Source organism: Chroicocephalus ridibundus, chromosome 4, assembly GCF_963924245.1.
Source record: "Chroicocephalus ridibundus chromosome 4, bChrRid1.1, whole genome shotgun sequence".
Classification (NCBI taxonomy): Eukaryota; Metazoa; Chordata; class Aves; order Charadriiformes; family Laridae; genus Chroicocephalus; species Chroicocephalus ridibundus.
In genome coordinates, this window is record NC_086287.1 from 64,295,503 (window position 1) to 64,315,681 (window position 20,179).

Below are 20,179 nucleotides of genomic sequence, written 5' to 3' on the forward strand. Positions count from 1 at the left end.
GGCGTTACATGACTAAAACCTGCTGACAGCAGTGTTTTGCTGAAAAAGTAACATAAATATCATGCGGCTGCTCAAGCAAAGTTTTAAGCACAAGCCTAATTTTTAAGTATCTTGATTCATGTCACTGAAGCTATCCAAAAGCACATACTCTCATATAAAACTGAGTCTGCTACAAAGTGAAAAAACACATGAAGCATACAACAAAACACTCACTACCCTTTATTAAAATACTATCTTTAATAAAAAGCAGGGGGGTTTGTCATTCACTGTGGCTGTTTAATAATGAATCATTTTATATCGCTTGTGATTAAAATGTCAGAAACTACGTTAGTTCCCTACCTACTGAGCTGCTGGAGAGAAGCATCAAGTTCCTTTTCCCGTTTTTGACATTTGGAGATCAATCTTTGTAGTTCTGCTTCTTGATCTCTCACATGGCTGTTAAGGTGGTTAATGCTTGCTTTGGGCAAGTAATGCTTCACTTTATTCAATAAAGTTTTAACCTCTTGGATATCTTGGTCTTTGCCTTCAGATGTTAGGAAGTGCTGAATAAGAGCACAAACATAAGATGCATTTATCAAATTTGCTGTTGTATAATAGACAACTATGTCACAAGAGTTTACTAGCTCCTGTTATCTCCACCAACATTGTCTACAGATATTCCAGTTTCTATATATGTTAATATACATAATATATATGTTAATTCACAGTTTGCTGACTATTCCATTTGCAAATGGAAAAGTTGCTGTTTGTAGAGTAAAGAGAAAATGAAGTAGATGACTTTGATTTCTTCTCTACAGCACAAATACATACAGAAGAAATAGGCAAGCAGCATTCAAATCTAGCATTGACATCACTGTCTTCTGCCACTTATCTGTGATTGCTTCTTGCAGGTGGCTTTTCCATCTCTTTTCTGTTGATTCTGTCTGACTTAGAGTGAAAGTTTGTCTACAGTAAAGTGAATGCAAATTTTTCACATTTGAGTCCCATGAGGGTCAAAATTTCATTTTAATCTCTACGTATTTGACTTTCCACATCTCTGCACACTGAAGTACTTGGTCAAAGTCCATTGACTTTCACTAACTACTGTCCTGTCTCTCACTTACCCAACTGTGTATGAACTTGAACAGTGCTGTTCCATTTTAACAAAGTTTTACTTTCATTCTGCTTATTGTCCTAATGCTTCAAGTTACATGAAATGTTCCTTCAACCTCAAGGTACAAAACCAATGTAGGTGAATTCATACCCAAGAAAAAACTCCCGTGTAAAAGATTAAACTTCAAGAACCATCAGTTTTAAAATTAGAACATTTTAATACTTTACCTTTAGCTTCTGCAGTCTTTCTTCCAGTATCATTTTTGTTTTTGAGGGGTCAAAGCAGTCCTTCAAAGACAGCTGAGTGCTGCTGAACCAATCATTAAAATTCTTGCACTGACCTGAAAAAAGACACATTCCAATTTTCTTCATTAATTGTATTCTGTAAAAGAAAGTCCTATTTAACATGAAGATTTCAGACAATTTGTAATTACATTTATCAGTGCTACTGTGAAAGGTTGCTTTTCGCTACAGACCATGTGACAGAAAATGCTGCAGTTCATACATTTTTTTACCCAACATTAATTGACAATAAAAATAACTGTTCAATTGGGAGGGACGGTCTGCTATACATAGCAGTTTCAGTAAACAAGACCTGGATTAGCCTATTGGCAACTTTTCTAATTTCCACACAAATAAATATCACTCAAAAACCATTTGAAGATGAGACTACCTTCGGGCCTAATTCTACACCTGCACAATCCTCTGTCTGCATAAAACAAAAAGTAACTAATAACATTATTCATTCTCCTAAGATTAAATAAAAATGACTGGAAAAAATGAAAAAGTTTGATTTCTGTATTTTTAAATGAAATGTTCCTGGATTACTCTTTATACTTCCTTTATCTAATTTTTAAAATGCAAAAATAAGAAACAAAATACGTTGATTGAGTGGTTTGTTGGAATCAAAAGCCATTTTTATCCAAATCTCTCTCTTGTTCAGAGCTCTGAAGCAGTTTGAGATATCGAAGCAGTTTCAGACACCAAACCAAAAGTAAATTAATCACATAACCTTTAAGAGATTATGATGGTCAATACAAACCTATAAAGCCACAAAAGTGTGAAATGTGTTTGCTTACGGTTCAAAACACCGATAAAGTGATCTTGAAACACATGTTTCTTCTTATTAAATAAATCAGTGACACATTTAAGCTGCTTATTTAATTCATCCACATCAGGACAATCCGTCTCTTCTTGGAGTAATGTCACATGGTGTTTTTGTTGCAGAATTTTCTGGTGTATCTCCTAAAGTTAAAAAAAAAAGGACAACTGTTAAAAAGAAAAACTTGAAGTGCAAGCAAAAGTTCACTGTACAGAGCTACTTTAGTACAAACTAGAGTTTTGCATAAGGTTTTATTCCTGCCTATATGTCAAAATAATTTCTTAAAGTATATTGACATTAACAAGACAATCAATACATAGACATAAGCACTAAACTCTTCTTGAGCGGTGCATATACATCTGTATGCAGACAAAATCACACATACATTCACTCATGCACATTTGAGCATCACACAGAATAGATATGTGAAGCGCACAGTAATATAGTATGTTCAGAGAATATAATACCTAGAAGCTATAATGCCTTTGCTGACATAGGCACTGTTCCACCCCTAAATGCCTTACTGTGTATGTCAATTACCTTTCAAGTGGGTTGAAAGATAACTTAGAGTGAGCTGAGAGAATTAACTAAAAAGCTAGTATCTTTCTTCTTCCAATGCCTATGATTTCACTGCCCCAAACGCTAGCAGTCTGACACCCAGAATGTGCATAATCCACTCACTACTCAACAGGAGGTTTAAATCTCACCAGCCTTAAACCTCCAAGCAGGAAGCAGTTCTTTCTTCACCTCTCTCCCTGGTGCAAAGACGATAGAAAAGTTGGCTTAAATTGCCTGCTGGGAGCTCCCCTTGCAGGCAGACTCAGGTAGCACTGAGGCAATCTCTGTGTATTACGGAGTTTTAGAAAAGATACGACTCAGTACCCCCAGTACTGCCTTCAGCATATCTTGGGTGGTATACTGTTGTGCCCATCATTAACCATATCCAGTAGCTGCAAGGGTTAATTAACTATATCTGATAACATCCAGTGAAAACAGGCTTTTCATGAACGTTTTTGGCAGCTTAAGGAAATATTCAAACCAGGCTCTTCACTTGAGTTATTCCAGCAGTTTACAACACATACAAGAGAAACACTTCGTAAGACTCGCCCAGGAGAGAAATAGTGAACAAAATCATAAAAGATGCATGATTTGTGGTACGCTACCTCTAATTTAGTAAAGATCTCTAAAGTGTCAGAAGGAGACAAAGCTTTTAAAAGTGATTCAGTCATTCCAATCTGTGTCTTGGCCAGATCAAGGTCTCCTTTTAGTTCTGCTGTATTCACGCCAAGTTCACTGGTCCCCTGCTTTGTTGACAAGAGCTCTTTGATTAGCTCCATTTTTTGCACAACAGATGATCTGATGACCTTGAAATTGGAAATAAACATACGTAAGAAATTATACAGGACTGATTTCCTAGAATATTACAGAACTCCAGGATAGACATAAAAAGCAATGAAATTATCTGAAGTCCAGACATTTCAATCACAGCTTGTTCCAGTTTCCTTCTCTCCCACTCCACAAATTGAAAAATAATAGTATTTAAGCCCTGCTTTTACTGAGGAGGAATGATCTTAGTTCATCTTTATTAGTGATGCATTTACTGGTGCTGCTTTACTAATAAATTTATTTGTCAGTCTAGTCAAGTGTCTATTCTCAGCTGGATAAAGGCCTTACATGCGCTTTGGCTACCTGGAAAAAGAGGGTGTCAGCTCTCTCTGTAACACACCTCCCTGCAGTGATCCCACCAGGGCAAATTCCCCACAGCGATACAAAAACCAGGCAAAGACAACAGAGAGGTGGGGAGCTCTGGCTCAAGATTAGTCACTAAGGAGCAACAGGTCCTTAACCTTATCCTTAAGGCTTCCACAGATTTGCACGAGACAGCAACTCAATGGGATCATGGCCACATGCTGAAACACCACCCCAGGGGCCTCAGGGCGTCTGGTGCTCCCGAGTAGCATAGTGTGCACGGTACAAGGTTGCGGAGTCCCTTCCTAAGCTCCTTAGATCACTTTACCCAGTGAAACTCCTCTGAGTTCACTGGCTGCTGAGGATAAACACACAAATAGCCAAACCAGGTCAAGCTCAAGGTGCATCTGACAGAGACTAGGAGCCGATGCTTAGGGAACTGGTATAGGATCAGGTAGGCTAACATGGTCTCAAACAGTGGATAAGGATTTATTCTTTGCTGTGTGAAGTCAACACAAAAAAGATGGAGGTTTCCTTGTGATATCACAAAGGAAAGCATCATAGTAAACACCACTCTATGCAAATAGCTGCATACTACCAAGCTACATTAAGGCATATCCAGGTAAAGGTACAGTTTAAAACAGAAAGACAGCAAGCTGGGCTGCTGGGATTCCCAAAGGGATGACGTCCATCGTGCCTTGTTCTTGGCCAATAGATAAAAGCCAGTTACCACCGATATTGGCCTCTTTCAGCAAGCCTGCAAGACAGTTGGGGCAGGTATAAGCCTCTAAAAGATACAGGACTGAGAGAAGCCTTTGTGTTTAAAATGACAGGCTTGGTTCTAACAGCTCGAGAAAGACAACAAATGAAATGTCACTGCTTATAGCAAACAAAATGCCTCCAACTCTCTTTGGGTACATTTAAGTCAAACCAAAAAATGATTGTGGCAAAGACAATATTAGAAGCAGGGCTGTAGTAATTAGTACTGGCATATTAGCGGTAAAAGCTTCTTTGTACCTGTAGCTCCAGTGGAGGTTCATTACTATTCAGAAGTTCTTCTATCTCGGCCACCGTGTTGTCAAATTTCTGGAGCTTCTGCTCTTGGACTCGTAAGCATGCCTAAAGGTGGAAAAAACACATCGATAACTTAATTTCCCCCTAAATTAAATTTCCATGTTTCTGTTAGAAAATTACATTTCTAATATTCTGATTCTGCATTTTGGCATATAGAGCTCCCACAACTGGTTGATTTCCTGATTTTCATTTTAGCAATTCAGACATTTTTTTTGTATTAGAGAGCCTCTATGTTTCTCAGACAAAGCAGTTGTTCATGCAAATCTAGCACAAATTTAACAATCTTAATTATTTTACTTCTATATTAACCCAAGTAAATTTGCAGGAAAATAATGTAAATTTTGTATTTATTTCTTGCTGTCTCTGTTAAAAAGCACTTATTTAATGTAAATCCTTTGTATACAAAAAGAGTTCTATTCATTTGAAAGGATTTGGAACAAGCCAGTAATGTGAAAGTAAATACCAGCTTCAACATATGAAACAGGATATATCAAAAATAGTTATACTGTCTCATATTCCCAAATCGATACTCCAAACTCCCTCAGGACAAAGTATTTCTTTGCAGTCTCTGTACAAGCAATCATCAAAACCCATCCATGTGTTGCAGTCATTAAAAGAGTTCCCATTAGCATACTGGCTACAGGGGAAAGCAGAACTTCTCTCACATTATTTATACTGAAATCATCTTTAAATATACAGCCAGTTAATTCATTACCCTGTTCTTTTGCAGCAGGCTTCTCAAAAGCACACACACTGGTGCCCTGCTGGGTGGTCACAAGGGACCCTGGGTTTCAACTCTATGTAACATGATACACATTGCAAAAGTTGGGTTGTTTGGGTTTTTTTTTTGTAATGAACATTAATGTAGAGATGTGTCAGGATCAACAACAAAGGAAATAATAACAATAAATTGGTAAATGAACCTGACACCCTCTGCACTTTAAATCATTTTACAAAAACAGCAATGCACTGAGTTCAGTTTTCTCCCCTCCTCTTCTGCTCATGGTAAACATGGTTTCTCTCTCCCTTGCCCTCTCCTCCCCTCTCTTTTGAGAACTAAGGTCTCGCATGGGAGCAGCGGAGTAACCTTAGCACAGCCACCTCCAGCACAGCCCTTCCTGAGCACCAGTAGAGGCGGGTCGGGGGGCATGGTCACATCATGCCAGGCTTGAGCACTTTCCAGGTAACAAAACGGCTCTTAAGATGCAGTTGCCAGCTGGTGCATTTTTACTGGAGCCCTCAGGGACCTGAACCACCCCAGGTAAATTCTAACAATACAGTGGCAAAGGCAATAATAATGTGACAAAATATTCCCCCTCTGCACAGTGTGGATACTGCTGTTTCACTGGGAAGATCTATACACAACAAACACCTTGGCTTCTCGTTGAACTGCAAATTTAAACAAATAAGCAGTGCTAACAGTAGCAGTCATGCTGCAAACAAGCATAATAAAAACCAGGGCATTTGTACCATGTAAACACTAAGAAAAAACTGCTGCATATTTTCAAACAAGCGGATATGGGATATATTTATGTCTTAACCCCACTCAAGCAGGAAATTATTTTTATTCAGTCGATACCAACTATAACCACAGCGAAGCAGCACAGCTGGTCAATTACGGCCCTAAAGTCAGAAATTAAAATATTTACCCCTGTACGCGAGGCTCTTCAATGGCATAGAGTTAGCGCATGTATTTTTTACACCAACTGCACCCCGATTGAGTTAATGCTATAATCTGTGCGAAAGGGGCATGGGCAGCCCATGCTCTGCTGGTGTCTGCCTGCGCGCAGCCCCTGGAGACCCTTAGCAGCCAGTCACTATTAAGGCTGCATTAATTTACACTGGGGAGCACAGCGGGAGAACAATCGCAGGAGCAAATATGCCACCTCTACAACCCCTTTTTGAGCTGTGCATTGCCAAGCCATTTCTGAGTCTCCAGTGTCTTCACTGATAAGCAATTTCTAACTAGAAAACTAGTCATTAGCCTATACACACTCTCTTCCCTTTCTTCTCTAGGCACAAGGAAATACATGCACCACTGTACTCTAGACGACGAGCTTTCCAGGCCTTCTCTTTGCTGTATGTTTGTACAGCACAAAGGAATGAGGGTGATTTTGTAGTCTAAAAGCAGCATTTGCAGTGTTGCATTAATTTAAAACAATTTAGTATACATACACGCTATCTATTTATTAGTTTCCAAGACCCGTATCTCCCCAATACATTATGCAGTACCTCCAGTGAAACTACCCATGCAGATACAATTGCAAATGTTGCAACTTCCTCTGCTTTTGCAGTGCTGGTATTTCTATGCAACAAGCATGTTTATAGTCTGAAGTCCATATCGCTACAGTATAAATTAAGGGTAAAAAATTTCCATTCAGATTACCTTCAACTGTGTAAGGTCCTCTTCAGTCAGACAACGGTCTTCTGCATTCTTAAGTTCTGCGTCTGCCCAAGCATCGATTGTGCCAGATAAACCAAGAAGTTTGTCCCACAAAGCCTGAGCTCTTCCCAAATTATCACAGTAGTTTTCAGTCTTTTCATTGATCTACCATGTGATTTATATACAGAAAACACACACAGATTTCAAAAATATTGTTATATTCTAAAAGCAAGCACGGCATAATAAAATCTAAGCAAGATGAAACCACCCACAAAAACAACAAGTGCGGCAAGGGAAAAAAAATCTCATGTGTCTTCACAGTGAACTGGTCACGAAGAAGATATTTAAATCCCTGCCACACATGTCGCCAAATATACCAATCACAATGGCAGCTTGCCAGTTTTAAGGCAGGTTTAGGAAGGAGCCTCGCTCATTAATGTTTATCTACTCTCAGTAAATACCATCTAATCTCAGTATTGATGCACTGCTTAGATTGACAGCGGCAAACATTTCTCACCAAAAGCACCAGCATTGTAATTCTCCAGATTGTCTCCAAAGTCTAAATCCACAGAAATTGTTATGGAAGCTTACAGATTCATGCAGAAAGCACAAATACTGCCTTTCTGCATTTCCTAGAATCATTTACTGTCAAGGAGTACCCATGATATAAACTACCTGAGAGATCAGAAACATTACACCAATAAACACTCTGCCAGCTTTCCTCTGGTAAACACTTGGATTTATCTCTTAAGAATGTTTGCCATATTGTATTTAATTTATTCCAAATATTACACACCCATCAAAATCAATTACTATAATACATAACAGATAAGACCACCCTGATAATTTACTTTTTACATACATCCAGCCATCTGTCCACAATAATGTTAGCCTCATTCTCGAACGGAGGCTCCTCAAAGCTCCTCATTTTATTGAGCTGGAATTGAAGGTTTTTGCAGATCTGATTTATTTTGTCTACATCTTCAGAGTGATCATTAAATTCCTCTTTTGCTTCTTCAATCTGTGAAAAAGACCAAGTGGATATTTACGAGCATGTTTACTTTTGACTGTTGATTCAGCAAAACAGTTTTAACTGACGTGGTGTTCTTTTTAATTTAAAGAAACACAGAGCATCACGCAAAATGATCTCGTTTATACAATACGTCGAGATTAGGAATGTATCCTGTGTTGTTATATCCCTGTCATGCTGATAGCAACATTCCCCTGTTAGAAATCCATATCATCCTTTACTGGCTGCAAAATAGCTGAGTGGGAACTACCGATAATGTATTTCTGACTAAGAGAGACAGAACTACAGTTTGTTTTAAAATTTATAATCACAAGATTCAAGGTGACTGTACATCCATACACAGAACCTCGGTTATAGAAATAAACAATGCACAATGTAATAATCGTCTGAGATACTATGACAACTCTAAAAAATATATCCTGGCATTCTGATCCCCAGGTTTTGAACTACTTTTTAAAAAAAGCTTAAATCCTACTTAAACAGCTGTTGTCAAATATGCCATGGACAGAAACTGAAATACCCCTTTTTCCTACTTTCTATTTAAACACTAGACTGCATCTTTGTGCCTAATTGCAACGTCAGTGTTTACAAACACCATGGAAGCTCGCTGGAAAAGAAACACTGACCTCTAGCGTTAGGCAATTTGATAATAAAAGCCCTCCTTATTTCCCAGAGACAAGCGTTGCATCTTCTGATATACAGATACTGCCAGCCACCGAGATAAAGGGAGGGACAGCAGAGCAGCACTCACAAACCAGAATAAGGCAGAGAAACCTATTTTATATCATTATAAATAACAAATCATCAGCACTCAAGGATGTGCCTTATACTGTGCCACAGCTGTTGTGGACCACAATTTTGAGCGTGGGAGTTGGAAAACTCAACTTGAGGAGGAAGGGTTGTTAATAGAGTGAGGGGTCTCCATACAAGCAGGGACCAGGGTACGCAGACGATCTCCCCTGCAGCAGGAAGCCTGAGTGATACGAGATGCCAGAGGTCTCACTGGTGAAACCAAGAAAAGACCCTGCCTCAGCTGAAGCTGAGGTGGCACACACAGACACCGTCCCATTGCCTGAGGAAGAAATCGCTCACGTTCCTGCTTAAATTTAACCAGCCCAGGCACTGCCTGAGAGCAAACGTTCATCAATGATATAGGTGATGCCTCATCGGAAGCCCTAAAAATGGGACCTGAACAACCAGTTATGTCACCCAGCCAGAAAATGTGACACCTGTACAGTAAAATGGTCATGATGGACATGCTGCTGTTCACTAACCCATTAGCCAGGGACAACTATGTCCAGGGGTTGTATTCATTTAGCCAAGAAGAACGTAGCCGACTGTCAAATATATAGAAGGTCTGTCTTCTAAGCAGGTTTGTAACATAGAAGCGAGAGGAGAAATACCAAACTATGTTGTTATGGCTTCTAACTGCAACACAGGTTGGTCAGCAAAGTCAGTGTGACGACAGAGATTCATGCTGCAAATGTAACCAGGCCAAGGAAATACTGTACCATCAGCCCAGTCAAAATCATTTTGGTCTCCAGAAGTCCAGACCCCAAGGCAGCACTATGATGGCAATCCCCAAGCTGTGACTGAGCACTGTAGCAATGACATACAGCAAGGTACACAAGCTCCAGCCTGGGAAGCAGGGTAGATCTGTCATGGCCCAGACTCTGAGCAGATGTGCCATGCTGACACAGCCTGATCCTGATCCTTTTCCTGATCCTGCTTGCTCGGGGCTAGCTGAAGATCTCTGCACAGCACTGCATGGTGCAGACAAACCTCACAGCCCTGCCTGGGACCCAGTGACATGAACAAGGAGAGGACATGGATTTAAATTCTTGGTTATAAGCTACAGCAACAGCAGAGAAACAAGCAGCCGCAAGGAGCTGCATTACTTATTTTTTGCTTTAAGTGGCAGAACATTTTAAAGTGTCTTCTTAGTAACAAATGAATTTGCTGTTTTTCTACATTTACAAACGGCCCACTAAAAGGTTTTTAACTCAGTAGAAAATACAGAAATATTCTAAACGGAGTGGGTGAATATGGCTGATTTTAACATACGTTTTTGGTAGGACAGGATTTCATTTTATTTTGATACTAGAGCGTAGTTTTTCTATGGATTTGGGGTTTCTTTTGTTTTGTCTAATCCCTCCTCTTTAACAAGACCTTGATTCACGAAGCAAAGCTAGACATCAACTTAAAACAAAACCAGAGTATAGTCTCTAAATGTATTTTGGAAGCCAAAGTGAAAGCAAGATCTTAACATTTGCCCTGATGGCTGGGTGTGCAAGGGCAACCCTACACCTGAAAGCTCCCAGGAAAGGCCTTGCTTTCCTTTTCAGTTAGTTCTTGTTACTCACCTTTGTTATTAGTCTGTTCAAATTCTCCTTCCCCATGTAAGAAGTTTGCTGTGAAAGCACAATCTCCTGTTTCTGGATGATGCTGGTCAGACTAGTTTTGCAGCTTTGATACTGCTTCAGGAGGTCCAGAGCCCTTGCACACTGCTCCTGGCTATTAAAAAGAGATGTATTATTTATCTCTAAGCATAAAACAGCAGCCTCAACCTCTTGTCTGCTTCCTTCTCCTATATTCAAACATATGGTAAGTTTGACTACTGTGTTTGGAAGAGAGAAAAGGGGGGATAAACTGCACCAGTCATAAACCCTGCAATACTGTGTGATACCTGGTGTGGTATTTGGGCAGTCTTTGGAACGAGAAATGCCCTTCACCATCATACGCCTCTGACTCACGTTTAACTGTGATGTGACCTGAGCAGTTCTGTTTATATGATACTCTCCACCTGAAAGGTGAGCTCAGTCATCAGAAACTGAAATACAATGTGCAGCAGATATCACAACAGCTTGGGTGGGAAATACCACCTCAGCCCAGCCTTCAGTGGGATACGAAAACAGATTACTCCCACTGACACCTCTGCAAGCCATAAGGACTAACAAGAACTGTGAACTGTGCCAGTCCATGCAAAGCCTCTAGACATCTTTAAAAACCATAAGAGAAGGACAGATCCTCTGGGTGATCAATCCTAGCCTTTCCCAGTCCTCACTCTCACAGACTTAGCAAACCAAGCTCCTTTAGTCTGTTCCTGCATAAGAGACTGTTTTCACAGCTGTCCTCTTCCATTTGTTTCAATTTGACTTTGCTTTTTGAACGGGCTGGCATGAAATTCGCAGCAAATATAGAAGACTCGATTCCAAGCAGCAGCCAGGTTTTTCTTTTGGATACCAATTAAGTCAAACACATCACTGCATACCTGCTAAATGATGTGAATGTGATGTCTTAAAAATAAAAAAAAAAAAAATTAATGAGCTTTGGCTACAAATTTCTATGTACAATTCTTGGCATTATGATGGTTTACAGCATCGTAATAGTAACATTTGCTACTGTATCGGTATTTAATTTACTTTAAAGTATGGTCTAATGCTTTTCTGTTGTTTTGTTTTACAAGCAAACTTCTTACTTATACAATACTACTTTAAAACGTAACTTTTCTCCTTACCATTCAGCAAGCAAGAGTTTTGTATCCTCCCATAACCTCTCTGTAACTCTGCACTGTTCATTTGCTTCCTCTGCTTTTTCCTCTTTGATCTGTGGGAGCTTATTAGCAATTTCTCGCACAGGTTTCATTTCAACAGCAGCACAATCCAATTCCTTTTCCAGTTCCGTTAATGATTTTACCCTTTATTAGAAAAAATGAAATACAGCCTTATATTAAAATAAGTCTTTGATTTTTTTCCCCCAATGTAATTATTAAGTTCCCAAGAAATTCATCCTGAGCTGCACACACCAACTATATTAAATGACATCATAAAAAGTCTAATTTGGTCTTCAGTTCATGTAATTTGAAACAGTCCTTCAGATGAGTTCTGCTGACCTAAGCCCTTTCAGAAAGTAATCCAAATCCTAAAGTCCAACAGGGTCTATATGAACATAGTGAGTTATTTTCTATTAAAAGGTAAGTGCATTCTGGTTATCTTAAAATATGGTCTAAGAAAGGAAGCTATGCCATAGCACAGGATTTCAGAACTTTAAAAAATGGACACAGCTTATAAACTCCTCTCCCCTCCCTTTTTCCATCCACATAAACAATAGTGAATTGTTTATTCATCCTTTGCAAGGCTGCAGAGAGCTCCTCTGAAACAGCATCAGAGACATACAAATCATGTTAGTGGCTTTCTTGGGATGTGGTAAAATAACACAAGGCTTCTACAGTGCAGTTTCATGTCACACATGTCAGTGTTCAGCAAGAAGACCAGTCTCCCTCTTTGACGGTGTTCTTACAGAACATTATGATCATAGAACAATCAACGTCTTCTGTTTTTTCTTCATCAATGTTGCTTCAAACAAACACATACACAAAAGTTTAAAATAAAAGTTATTTAGGCTGTGAGGCTAAGAATAAACCATAAGCTCACAACTTCTTTCAGTGCTCCACAGACACTTCAAGACACATTCAAGTTTCAGTGCTCAACTGCAAAGGGGCCACAGGCCCTCTGAGTTCGCTGAAATTATGAAATTAAGAGCTTTAAAAAAGAATTCACCTTTGTTGAATAGCTGGAATTGTTGGATCCTTCAAGCCTATTTTGTTAATTCTGGCACGTAGATCCTGGACGTTTTTAAGGAGTTCACCATTTTTTGTGGAAAAAATCTTGTATAAGTCTTTTTCCTCTGTAAGCATCTGTTCACTCGAGGGATCGTAAATCGCATGTAGCTCTTCAGATAAAGTCAGAACAAGGTTTTCACAGCAAGTCTTTCTCCCACATTCAGCATCTTCCAAACAGATATCAACTGTTTTCAAGCGTTCATCCAAACATTTAGCCTCTTCTGCCATATGAGAAACTTCTTGTGCAGCGTCTCTCAATGCTTTTCCTTGTATTTCAGGTTGACCTGAGGGATCTGTGAGACATTTGATGGACGACTGAATCTTCCTCAATGAGGCCATAAAAGCTTCCAGATCTTTAAGCACTGTCTCGCGGATCTGCATTTTATGGCTCATTTCTTCAAGCTGGTTTTGATAGTAAATCATAATTTTACTTGCAGCTTGCAGGTCTATTGGATTAAATTCATCTCTTGCTGAACTATCTAGGTATTCCAATTGTTTGCACACTTCAATCTGATTTAGTATGGATCTCTGTAGTTCCTGAGATTGAGAGAATGACCAACAGTGTTAGCAAGTGAAATAAAATCTGTATCTTGCATTCAAGCTGCACCTATGACCGAAAAAGAAATTATACTCGCAATAAAATAAGTATGCTAAATAGGGTGGTTGAGAAAGAAAACCCCTTTTTTCCTACTCTGGACTTTGGTGGAGGGAAGGAAAAAGAAGATAAATCAAATAAAATGGTATTCCACACACAGGGAATTTGGTCAGCACTACAGAAAGCCCAAGCCTCTTTCAGCAATCAGACAAAAAGGAGAGAAAGATTATAAGAGCCCGGGGATCAAAACCAACAGTCTCTTGCAGCTGGAGATCACTGCAAGCACAGGGGGGGAACACAGATGTTTGTTACCCTGCCATCTTTTAAGTTTTTTATGCTATACTTTTGGAGGAGACTTACACGCATTTAAAAATCTCTTGGTGACGTCTGCATGCTATCTGGTTACAGCCCTCAGACAAACAGCAGTTTGTCAGTGTTGTGAAACTCCAAACGTGCAGAGAGCTGGGAAAAAATGCAGGGCCTGTCCAGCCAAAGAGAGTCATCTCAGACAGAGAGTGCACATGATCTCTGCCCTACAGCTTGAGAGACCTAAACCCTACTTAGCTCAAGAGCCAAGGGCAGACAAATGCAAACTTTCAGTTCTGTGTAGCAGTCACTGTGTTCAGCTTGGAACAAAACAATACTCACCCTGCCTAACAGACAGAGCGGAGCCTAGGCATGAGATACTGATAGCAGGTGAACAAGTTATTGCATACATGCAGAGCTTACAGAACCATTCTGGGGTGCGCTCAGATACCTCAGCAGATGTGACACAAGGCAGCTTAGCTTAGCTCACAAATTAACGCCTCATTATGTATATGACTCCTCAAAATGATATAAAGCCAGGTGGCAACAGTGTAAATCTGAAATGTCCTAACCTAAGACAAAATGTTCATGACTATGCTTTTTACAGTAGTGCCTATTGAGGGTCCCCTGGCTGGCTTTACAGGAATAAGAACATTTAAAACAAAGGGAGTAAAATGCTGTCAGGTATTAGAAGGTTTGGGAAGTCTTGTGAGCAGTCCCAAAATTCTGAGTGAAAATCCCACTAAGTTCTTTTGTTCTTAGACATATTAAAAACTATTTTGGCTAGGGCGTGGTCTCTGCATATTCCCTTACCTTTAGTTCCCTATAAGCAATATCACTATTCATCAGATTAAACTGCTGGATGTCCTTTTTCTTCAGCCGCTGATCTAATTCACATAGAAGAATGGATTCGTTTTCTATTGGCAAAACAATTTCCAAAGCAGTCCTTAATGAGTTTGTTCTACAAGAAAGGTAACAAAACATGAAGTGGGAAAGCAAGCAAGAAAAGACACTCAGCATTTTACATCATGAAAAGCCACAAAGATAATGTAACTGACTGTCTAATACATCTAATCTTCCTCCTCCTGAGGTCAAAGGAGTTCTTCCATTAAGAAGAAAAGCAGTGTGAATCCCAGAGAATTTAACCAAAAAGTTGAAGGAAATAACAGTAAACTCGGGAATACCACACAGTGATGTTACAAAGATCTGGCTCTGTGTTTCTTGGAGTGATTCACACTATCTGCAAGGTATATATGAACCAACTATAATTAAGAAAACCTTAATTTTATGCAATTTAAAAAAAAAGATTAAAAACGTGCAGATATTTTCTGTAATGCACACTATTCCCTTCACAATACACACATTAGTTACAACTAACTATTCCTTAGCCAACCATCACAAATTGTTATTTTATACCTGGTATTTATAATATCCTGAAGCTCCTTCCATTCTCCTTTTAGTTTGCTTCTCTTATCAGAGATAGCAGCCTGTTGCACTTCATCCACAAGATTTTCTAAGGTAGAGGAGATGTTTTCCAATTGTGTCCAACCAGAACTGGTTTCACTTTCTATCACCTAAAAGACATGCAGCATTAATTGCATTAATATGATACTGTATTTCTCAATGGACTGGACAGTTCATAAAATTACAGTCACAAGAGTCTCTGCAGAAAAAGCAAAGACATCACCTGAAAGTAAGAGTATCTACTGCTTTCTTTTTCTTTAAGACTACATTTGTAGCTGCATGCAAATCTCTAACAACTTTTTATGATTAGTATTTCCATGGCTCATATATGCCTTGGCGACATTTTCTAAAAGGCTCAATAAATATGATTCAGCCATTTTTACTACAAGAATGAATGGGAAAATATCTCAACTTAGTTGTGTTCAAAAGAACAACAAAAAATGTAAGAACTGAACCAAGTTCTGAGATGCTAGATAACCTTTGTACTCCTTCCAAGCAAGGACTTGAAAAATTGCAGTAATAAATTCCCTCAATACCAATTATGCACCTTTTATCATGCCCTTCAAGTTCTCACAAACCTAATCAAGTTCAAGTCCTGGAATAGTTTCATTATGCACATACACCACTGTCATTTGATGGTTCAGCTCTGAGAACTCCTCCAGCCCTGACCATGAATCCATCACTTACCACTCCTCGTGACAAAAAAACCTGCTTTCCGTAGTTATTTTTTCCATTAGACCTATTTCAGCCTGCAGATCACAAACTGAGAGCCACCAATTTCTTCTTTCAGCAACACTTGCAAAACTCCACTGTTAAGTAGGAATGTAGTCTTGCTGAATGCTAAATCCTTGATTTCCCTTCTACTTCTAATAAACCTGGTTGTAAGGATGCTCCTTTTCCCTTGGCAATACAAGTAACACAGAGGGGCGAGGACTTTACATGAGAAAGTAACAATTTAGACACCAAATATGTTTTTAAAAGATGAATACTTACGTGTAGTTCAAGCAGCTTATTCTGAAGACATGAAGTGCCTTTTATTTCATCAGTAAAGCCAGATGCTACTTTATCTCTGCTGATTTGTAAAAGTTCCTCCAAGTTATTTCTTTGCGTGTTATAGCTAAAGAAAGATGCAATCACGTCAGAGAGAATATTACTTCTAATTTAGTGGAAAAAAGGCAGGAGTTGAGACTTGATGACCAATAGATTACCATAAAAAATACACACAGTCTATTGCAAATGCATAGTTTCACCTAAGTCCCAAATGAATGGGCATAAATAAGCAATGTATAAAAGAGCTGAGAAATTGCTCACCTGCCTGATTTTCAAGTACGAATACCTGCTTGCATTCTCGAAATTCAGTTTTATGATCATAGAAATGTAAGTTCTTTAAAAACTTAACACATTTTTTAAATTTTGCAATATTTGAAATTAGTAAGGCAGATACAAATTTTTCTGGCTCAAGAGAAGAGCAGAAGAAAAAGTTTTACAGCTCTAAGTGTCCTTGCTACAAAATCCTAATGTTTCAAGCATTTAGCTACTATACTGCTTCCTTATCAATTACAGAGCAATAATAAGTAAACTGTAGCAGAACAAGAACAGAGTTCTGCATAGCATAAGTGCACCCTATGTTTGATACATTCAATTAATTTATGAATATCTATCATAGTATCATCTCTTAATATACATGCATTTTTTCCTTTAAAAATTACCTCTCTAATAAAGCTGGTATGGGCAAATCACTGCCTTCCTCACATTTCTTTGCACAGCTTTCTCCATTATGATGTTTCACATCTGGTTCCAAAACTACATCTGCAGCAGATCTTGAGGTCTAAGTAAAAATAAAAAAAGGCAACAATGACCTCTGCATCATGCTCTGTTAATACACAGTGAATACTAACAGACACCTGTGAACTCCTGAAAGAAGGAATTGCTTCATGTGTCCCAAAGGGTATGAGAGATACCATTCATGAACCAAAAAGGCAAATTTTTGAACACTTGCAGACAGGTCATTCATTCCTTACACAGATGCTAGGTCTTTGGTGAGCACAAGCCACTTGTGCAAATTTTTGCTGCAGCTCCATGGACACCCTTGAACAACCACAAGGTACTGTCTTCTGCAGCTTTTGTCAGGCTGCTTATACCAGATGCCTTCGCATGTCGCTGGTCTTTGATTCCAGGATATACTCTACTCCTCTGATACTGATATGCTGTCTGAGGCTGGCTGATGTTAGTTATATAATTCATACTTTGATTATCCATGAGAGAACAGATTTCATCATTGTATCAGGGACAACATTAGTAGCCTTACAAGAGATCTCCCTTCATAACGGTCAATTTCTACATATCTTCAAACTTTATGTAAATGCAATGAGTTCCTTCCTATAAACCACCAGTCCGAAGGCTGTCTGATGAGCTGTTTGCAGCCTTGCTTTTGTGAATATTTATCCTAAACGAGACATCTTCTCTGGCATCCAAATGATGAAATGCAGCATCTTCTCCCTCTGAAATTATTTCTAATAAGATATATATGTTATGGTTTTCCCTATATTTTTCTAAAGCAAGTGCCTCCAACTCTTCACTATTTTTTCTCTCTCTGCTCTCTGAAACTTGTTCAAATGACTGGAATACTAGGGGGGATTTGCATCTGAACACAGCTTCACACATGACTCTTCCAGCAGAGACCCACTCTTTAGCAAAATATAACACAAGGTTGGAGACTCACATCTCCTCGAGATGCTTCATGCTGTTTCTTGCATGTTACTTTTTAATATTTACTTAGTCTATATTCCTAAGCGCAATGGATTTTTGATGTCTGTCCAGAAGCTTGAGGTCCCGCCACAATAAGGACAGCAACAGAAGTAATCATATTTTCCTTTTGCCAGTGATCTCCCCTAGACAGCGCACTCCCTTCTAGCAGTAAGTATGGACTTCTTACCTCCTGTGCCATAAGGATACCAGTTTTTTGAGAAGAACTGGGCTTTTCTCCATTCTCAGAAGCAACAATGGAGTTCCTATGGTTTAAAAGAAAAATCATCTTAAGAACAGAATATGAAATACAAAGGGAAAAAAAGAAATCATAGCATCATAGAATGGTTTAGGTTGGAAGGAATGTTAAAAATCATCTAGTACCAACCTCCCTGCCATGGGCAGGGACACCTTCCACTAGACCAGGTTACTCAAAGCCCCATACAACATGGCCTTGAACACCTCCAGGGATGGGACATCCACAGCTTCTCTGGGCAACCTGTTCCAGCGTCTCACCACCCTCACAGTAAAGAATTTCTTCTTAATATCTAATCTAAATCTATCCTCTTCCAGTTTTAAATCATTACCCCTTGTCCTATCACTACATCCCCTGATAAAGAGCCTGGAAGTCTGCTATAAGGTCTCCCCAGAGCCTTCACTTCTCCAGGCTGAAAAACCCCAACTCTCTCAGCCTGTCCTCATAGCATAGGTGCTCCAGCCCTCTGATCATCTTCGTCGTGCTCCTCTGGGCCTGCTTCAACAGGTCCACATACTTCTTGTGTTGGGGGCTCCAGAGCTGGACGCAGTACTCCAGGTGGGGTCTCACAAGAGCGGAGTAGAGGGGCAGAATCACCTCCCTCAAACGGCTGGCCACACTTCATTTGATGCAGCCCAGGATGTGGTTGGCTTTCTGGGCTGCGAGCAGACATTGCCAGCTTACGTTAAGCTTCTCATCAACCAACACCCCCAAGTCCTTCTCCTCAGGGCTGCTCTTAAGCCATTCACCGACCAACCTGTATTTGCGCCTGGGATTGCCATGACCCAGGTGCAGGACCTTGCAGTTGGACTTGTTGAACTTCATGAGGTTCACACAGGCCCACCTCTCCAGCCTGTCCAGGTCCCTCTGGATGGCATCCCTTCCCTCCAGCGTGTCAACCGTGCCACACAGCTTGGTGTCATCTGCAAACTTGCTGAGGGTGCACTCAATCCCACTGTCCATGTCCCCAACAAAGATGTTAAACAGCACTGGTCCCAATACCAACCACTGATGAATGCCACTCATCACTCACTGGTCTCCACTTGGACATTGAGCTGTTGACTCCAACTCTTTGAGTGCGACCACCCAACCAATTTCTTTTCCACCAAGTGGTCCATCTGTCAAATCCACATCTCTCCAATTTAGAAGCAAGGATGTCGTGCAGGACAGTGTCAAATGCTTTGCACAAGTCCAGGTACATGATGTCAGTTGCTCTTCCCTTATCCACCAATGCTGTAACACTGTCATAGAAGGCCCCCAGGTTTGTCAGGCACGATTTGCCCTTAATGAAGCCATGTTGGCTGTCACCAACCACCTCCTTATTTTCCATGTGCCTTAAATTAGTTTCCAGGAGGATCTGCTCCATAATCTTGGTGTGCACAGAGGTGAGACTGACCAGCCTGTAGTTCCCCGGATCTTCCTTTTTTTCTTTTTTAAAAATGGGCGTTATGTTTCCCCTTTTCCAGTCAGTGGGAACTTCACCAGACTGCCACAACTTCTCAAATATTATGGATAGCGGCTTAGTAACTTCATCCGCCAGTTCCCTCAGGACCTGCGGATGCATCTCATCAGGTCCCATGGAACTGTGCATCTTCAGGTTCCTTAGATGGTGTCAAACCTGATCTTCTCCTGCGGTGGGTGGTTCTTTGTTCTCCCAGTCCCTGCCTTTTGATTCTGTGAATTGGCTGGTGTGGCTAGAGCCCTCGCCAGTGACGACTGAGGCAAAAAACTTGTTGAGTACCTCAGCCTTATCCATAGCCCAGATAACCAAGTATCCTGTTTCCTTCTGGAGAGGGCCCACATTGTCCCTAGTCTTCCTTTT

The 20,179-nt window shown here is 39.9% G+C and overlaps 1 protein-coding gene across 5 annotated transcripts in view; it reads right to left on the reverse strand.

Moving 5' to 3' along the window:
• Nucleotides 1-20,179, reverse strand: part of SYNE2 (spectrin repeat containing nuclear envelope protein 2) — a 190,906-nt gene that overhangs the window by 126,006 nt on the left and 44,721 nt on the right. For all 5 annotated transcript variants that reach the window (XR_010070850.1, XM_063333544.1, XM_063333541.1 and 2 more), the window contains exons 24-38: nt 18,292-18,367; nt 17,066-17,184; nt 16,350-16,473; nt 15,309-15,466; nt 14,706-14,853; nt 12,930-13,528; nt 11,888-12,067; nt 10,734-10,884; nt 8,203-8,361; nt 7,344-7,505; nt 4,901-5,002; nt 3,358-3,558; nt 2,172-2,337; nt 1,321-1,433; nt 340-542 (exon numbers count right to left, since the gene is read on the reverse strand). Coding sequence is in view for 4 of the 5 variants with exons in the window: in XM_063333544.1 (XP_063189614.1) it covers nt 340-542; nt 1,321-1,433; nt 2,172-2,337; nt 3,358-3,558; nt 4,901-5,002; nt 7,344-7,505; nt 8,203-8,361; nt 10,734-10,884; nt 11,888-12,067; nt 12,930-13,528; nt 14,706-14,853; nt 15,309-15,466; nt 16,350-16,473; nt 17,066-17,184; nt 18,292-18,367 (2,661 nt within the window). In the remaining variant the exon portion in view is untranslated. The remainder of the gene's footprint in view (nt 1-339; nt 543-1,320; nt 1,434-2,171; nt 2,338-3,357; nt 3,559-4,900; nt 5,003-7,343; nt 7,506-8,202; nt 8,362-10,733; nt 10,885-11,887; nt 12,068-12,929; nt 13,529-14,705; nt 14,854-15,308; nt 15,467-16,349; nt 16,474-17,065; nt 17,185-18,291; nt 18,368-20,179) is intronic.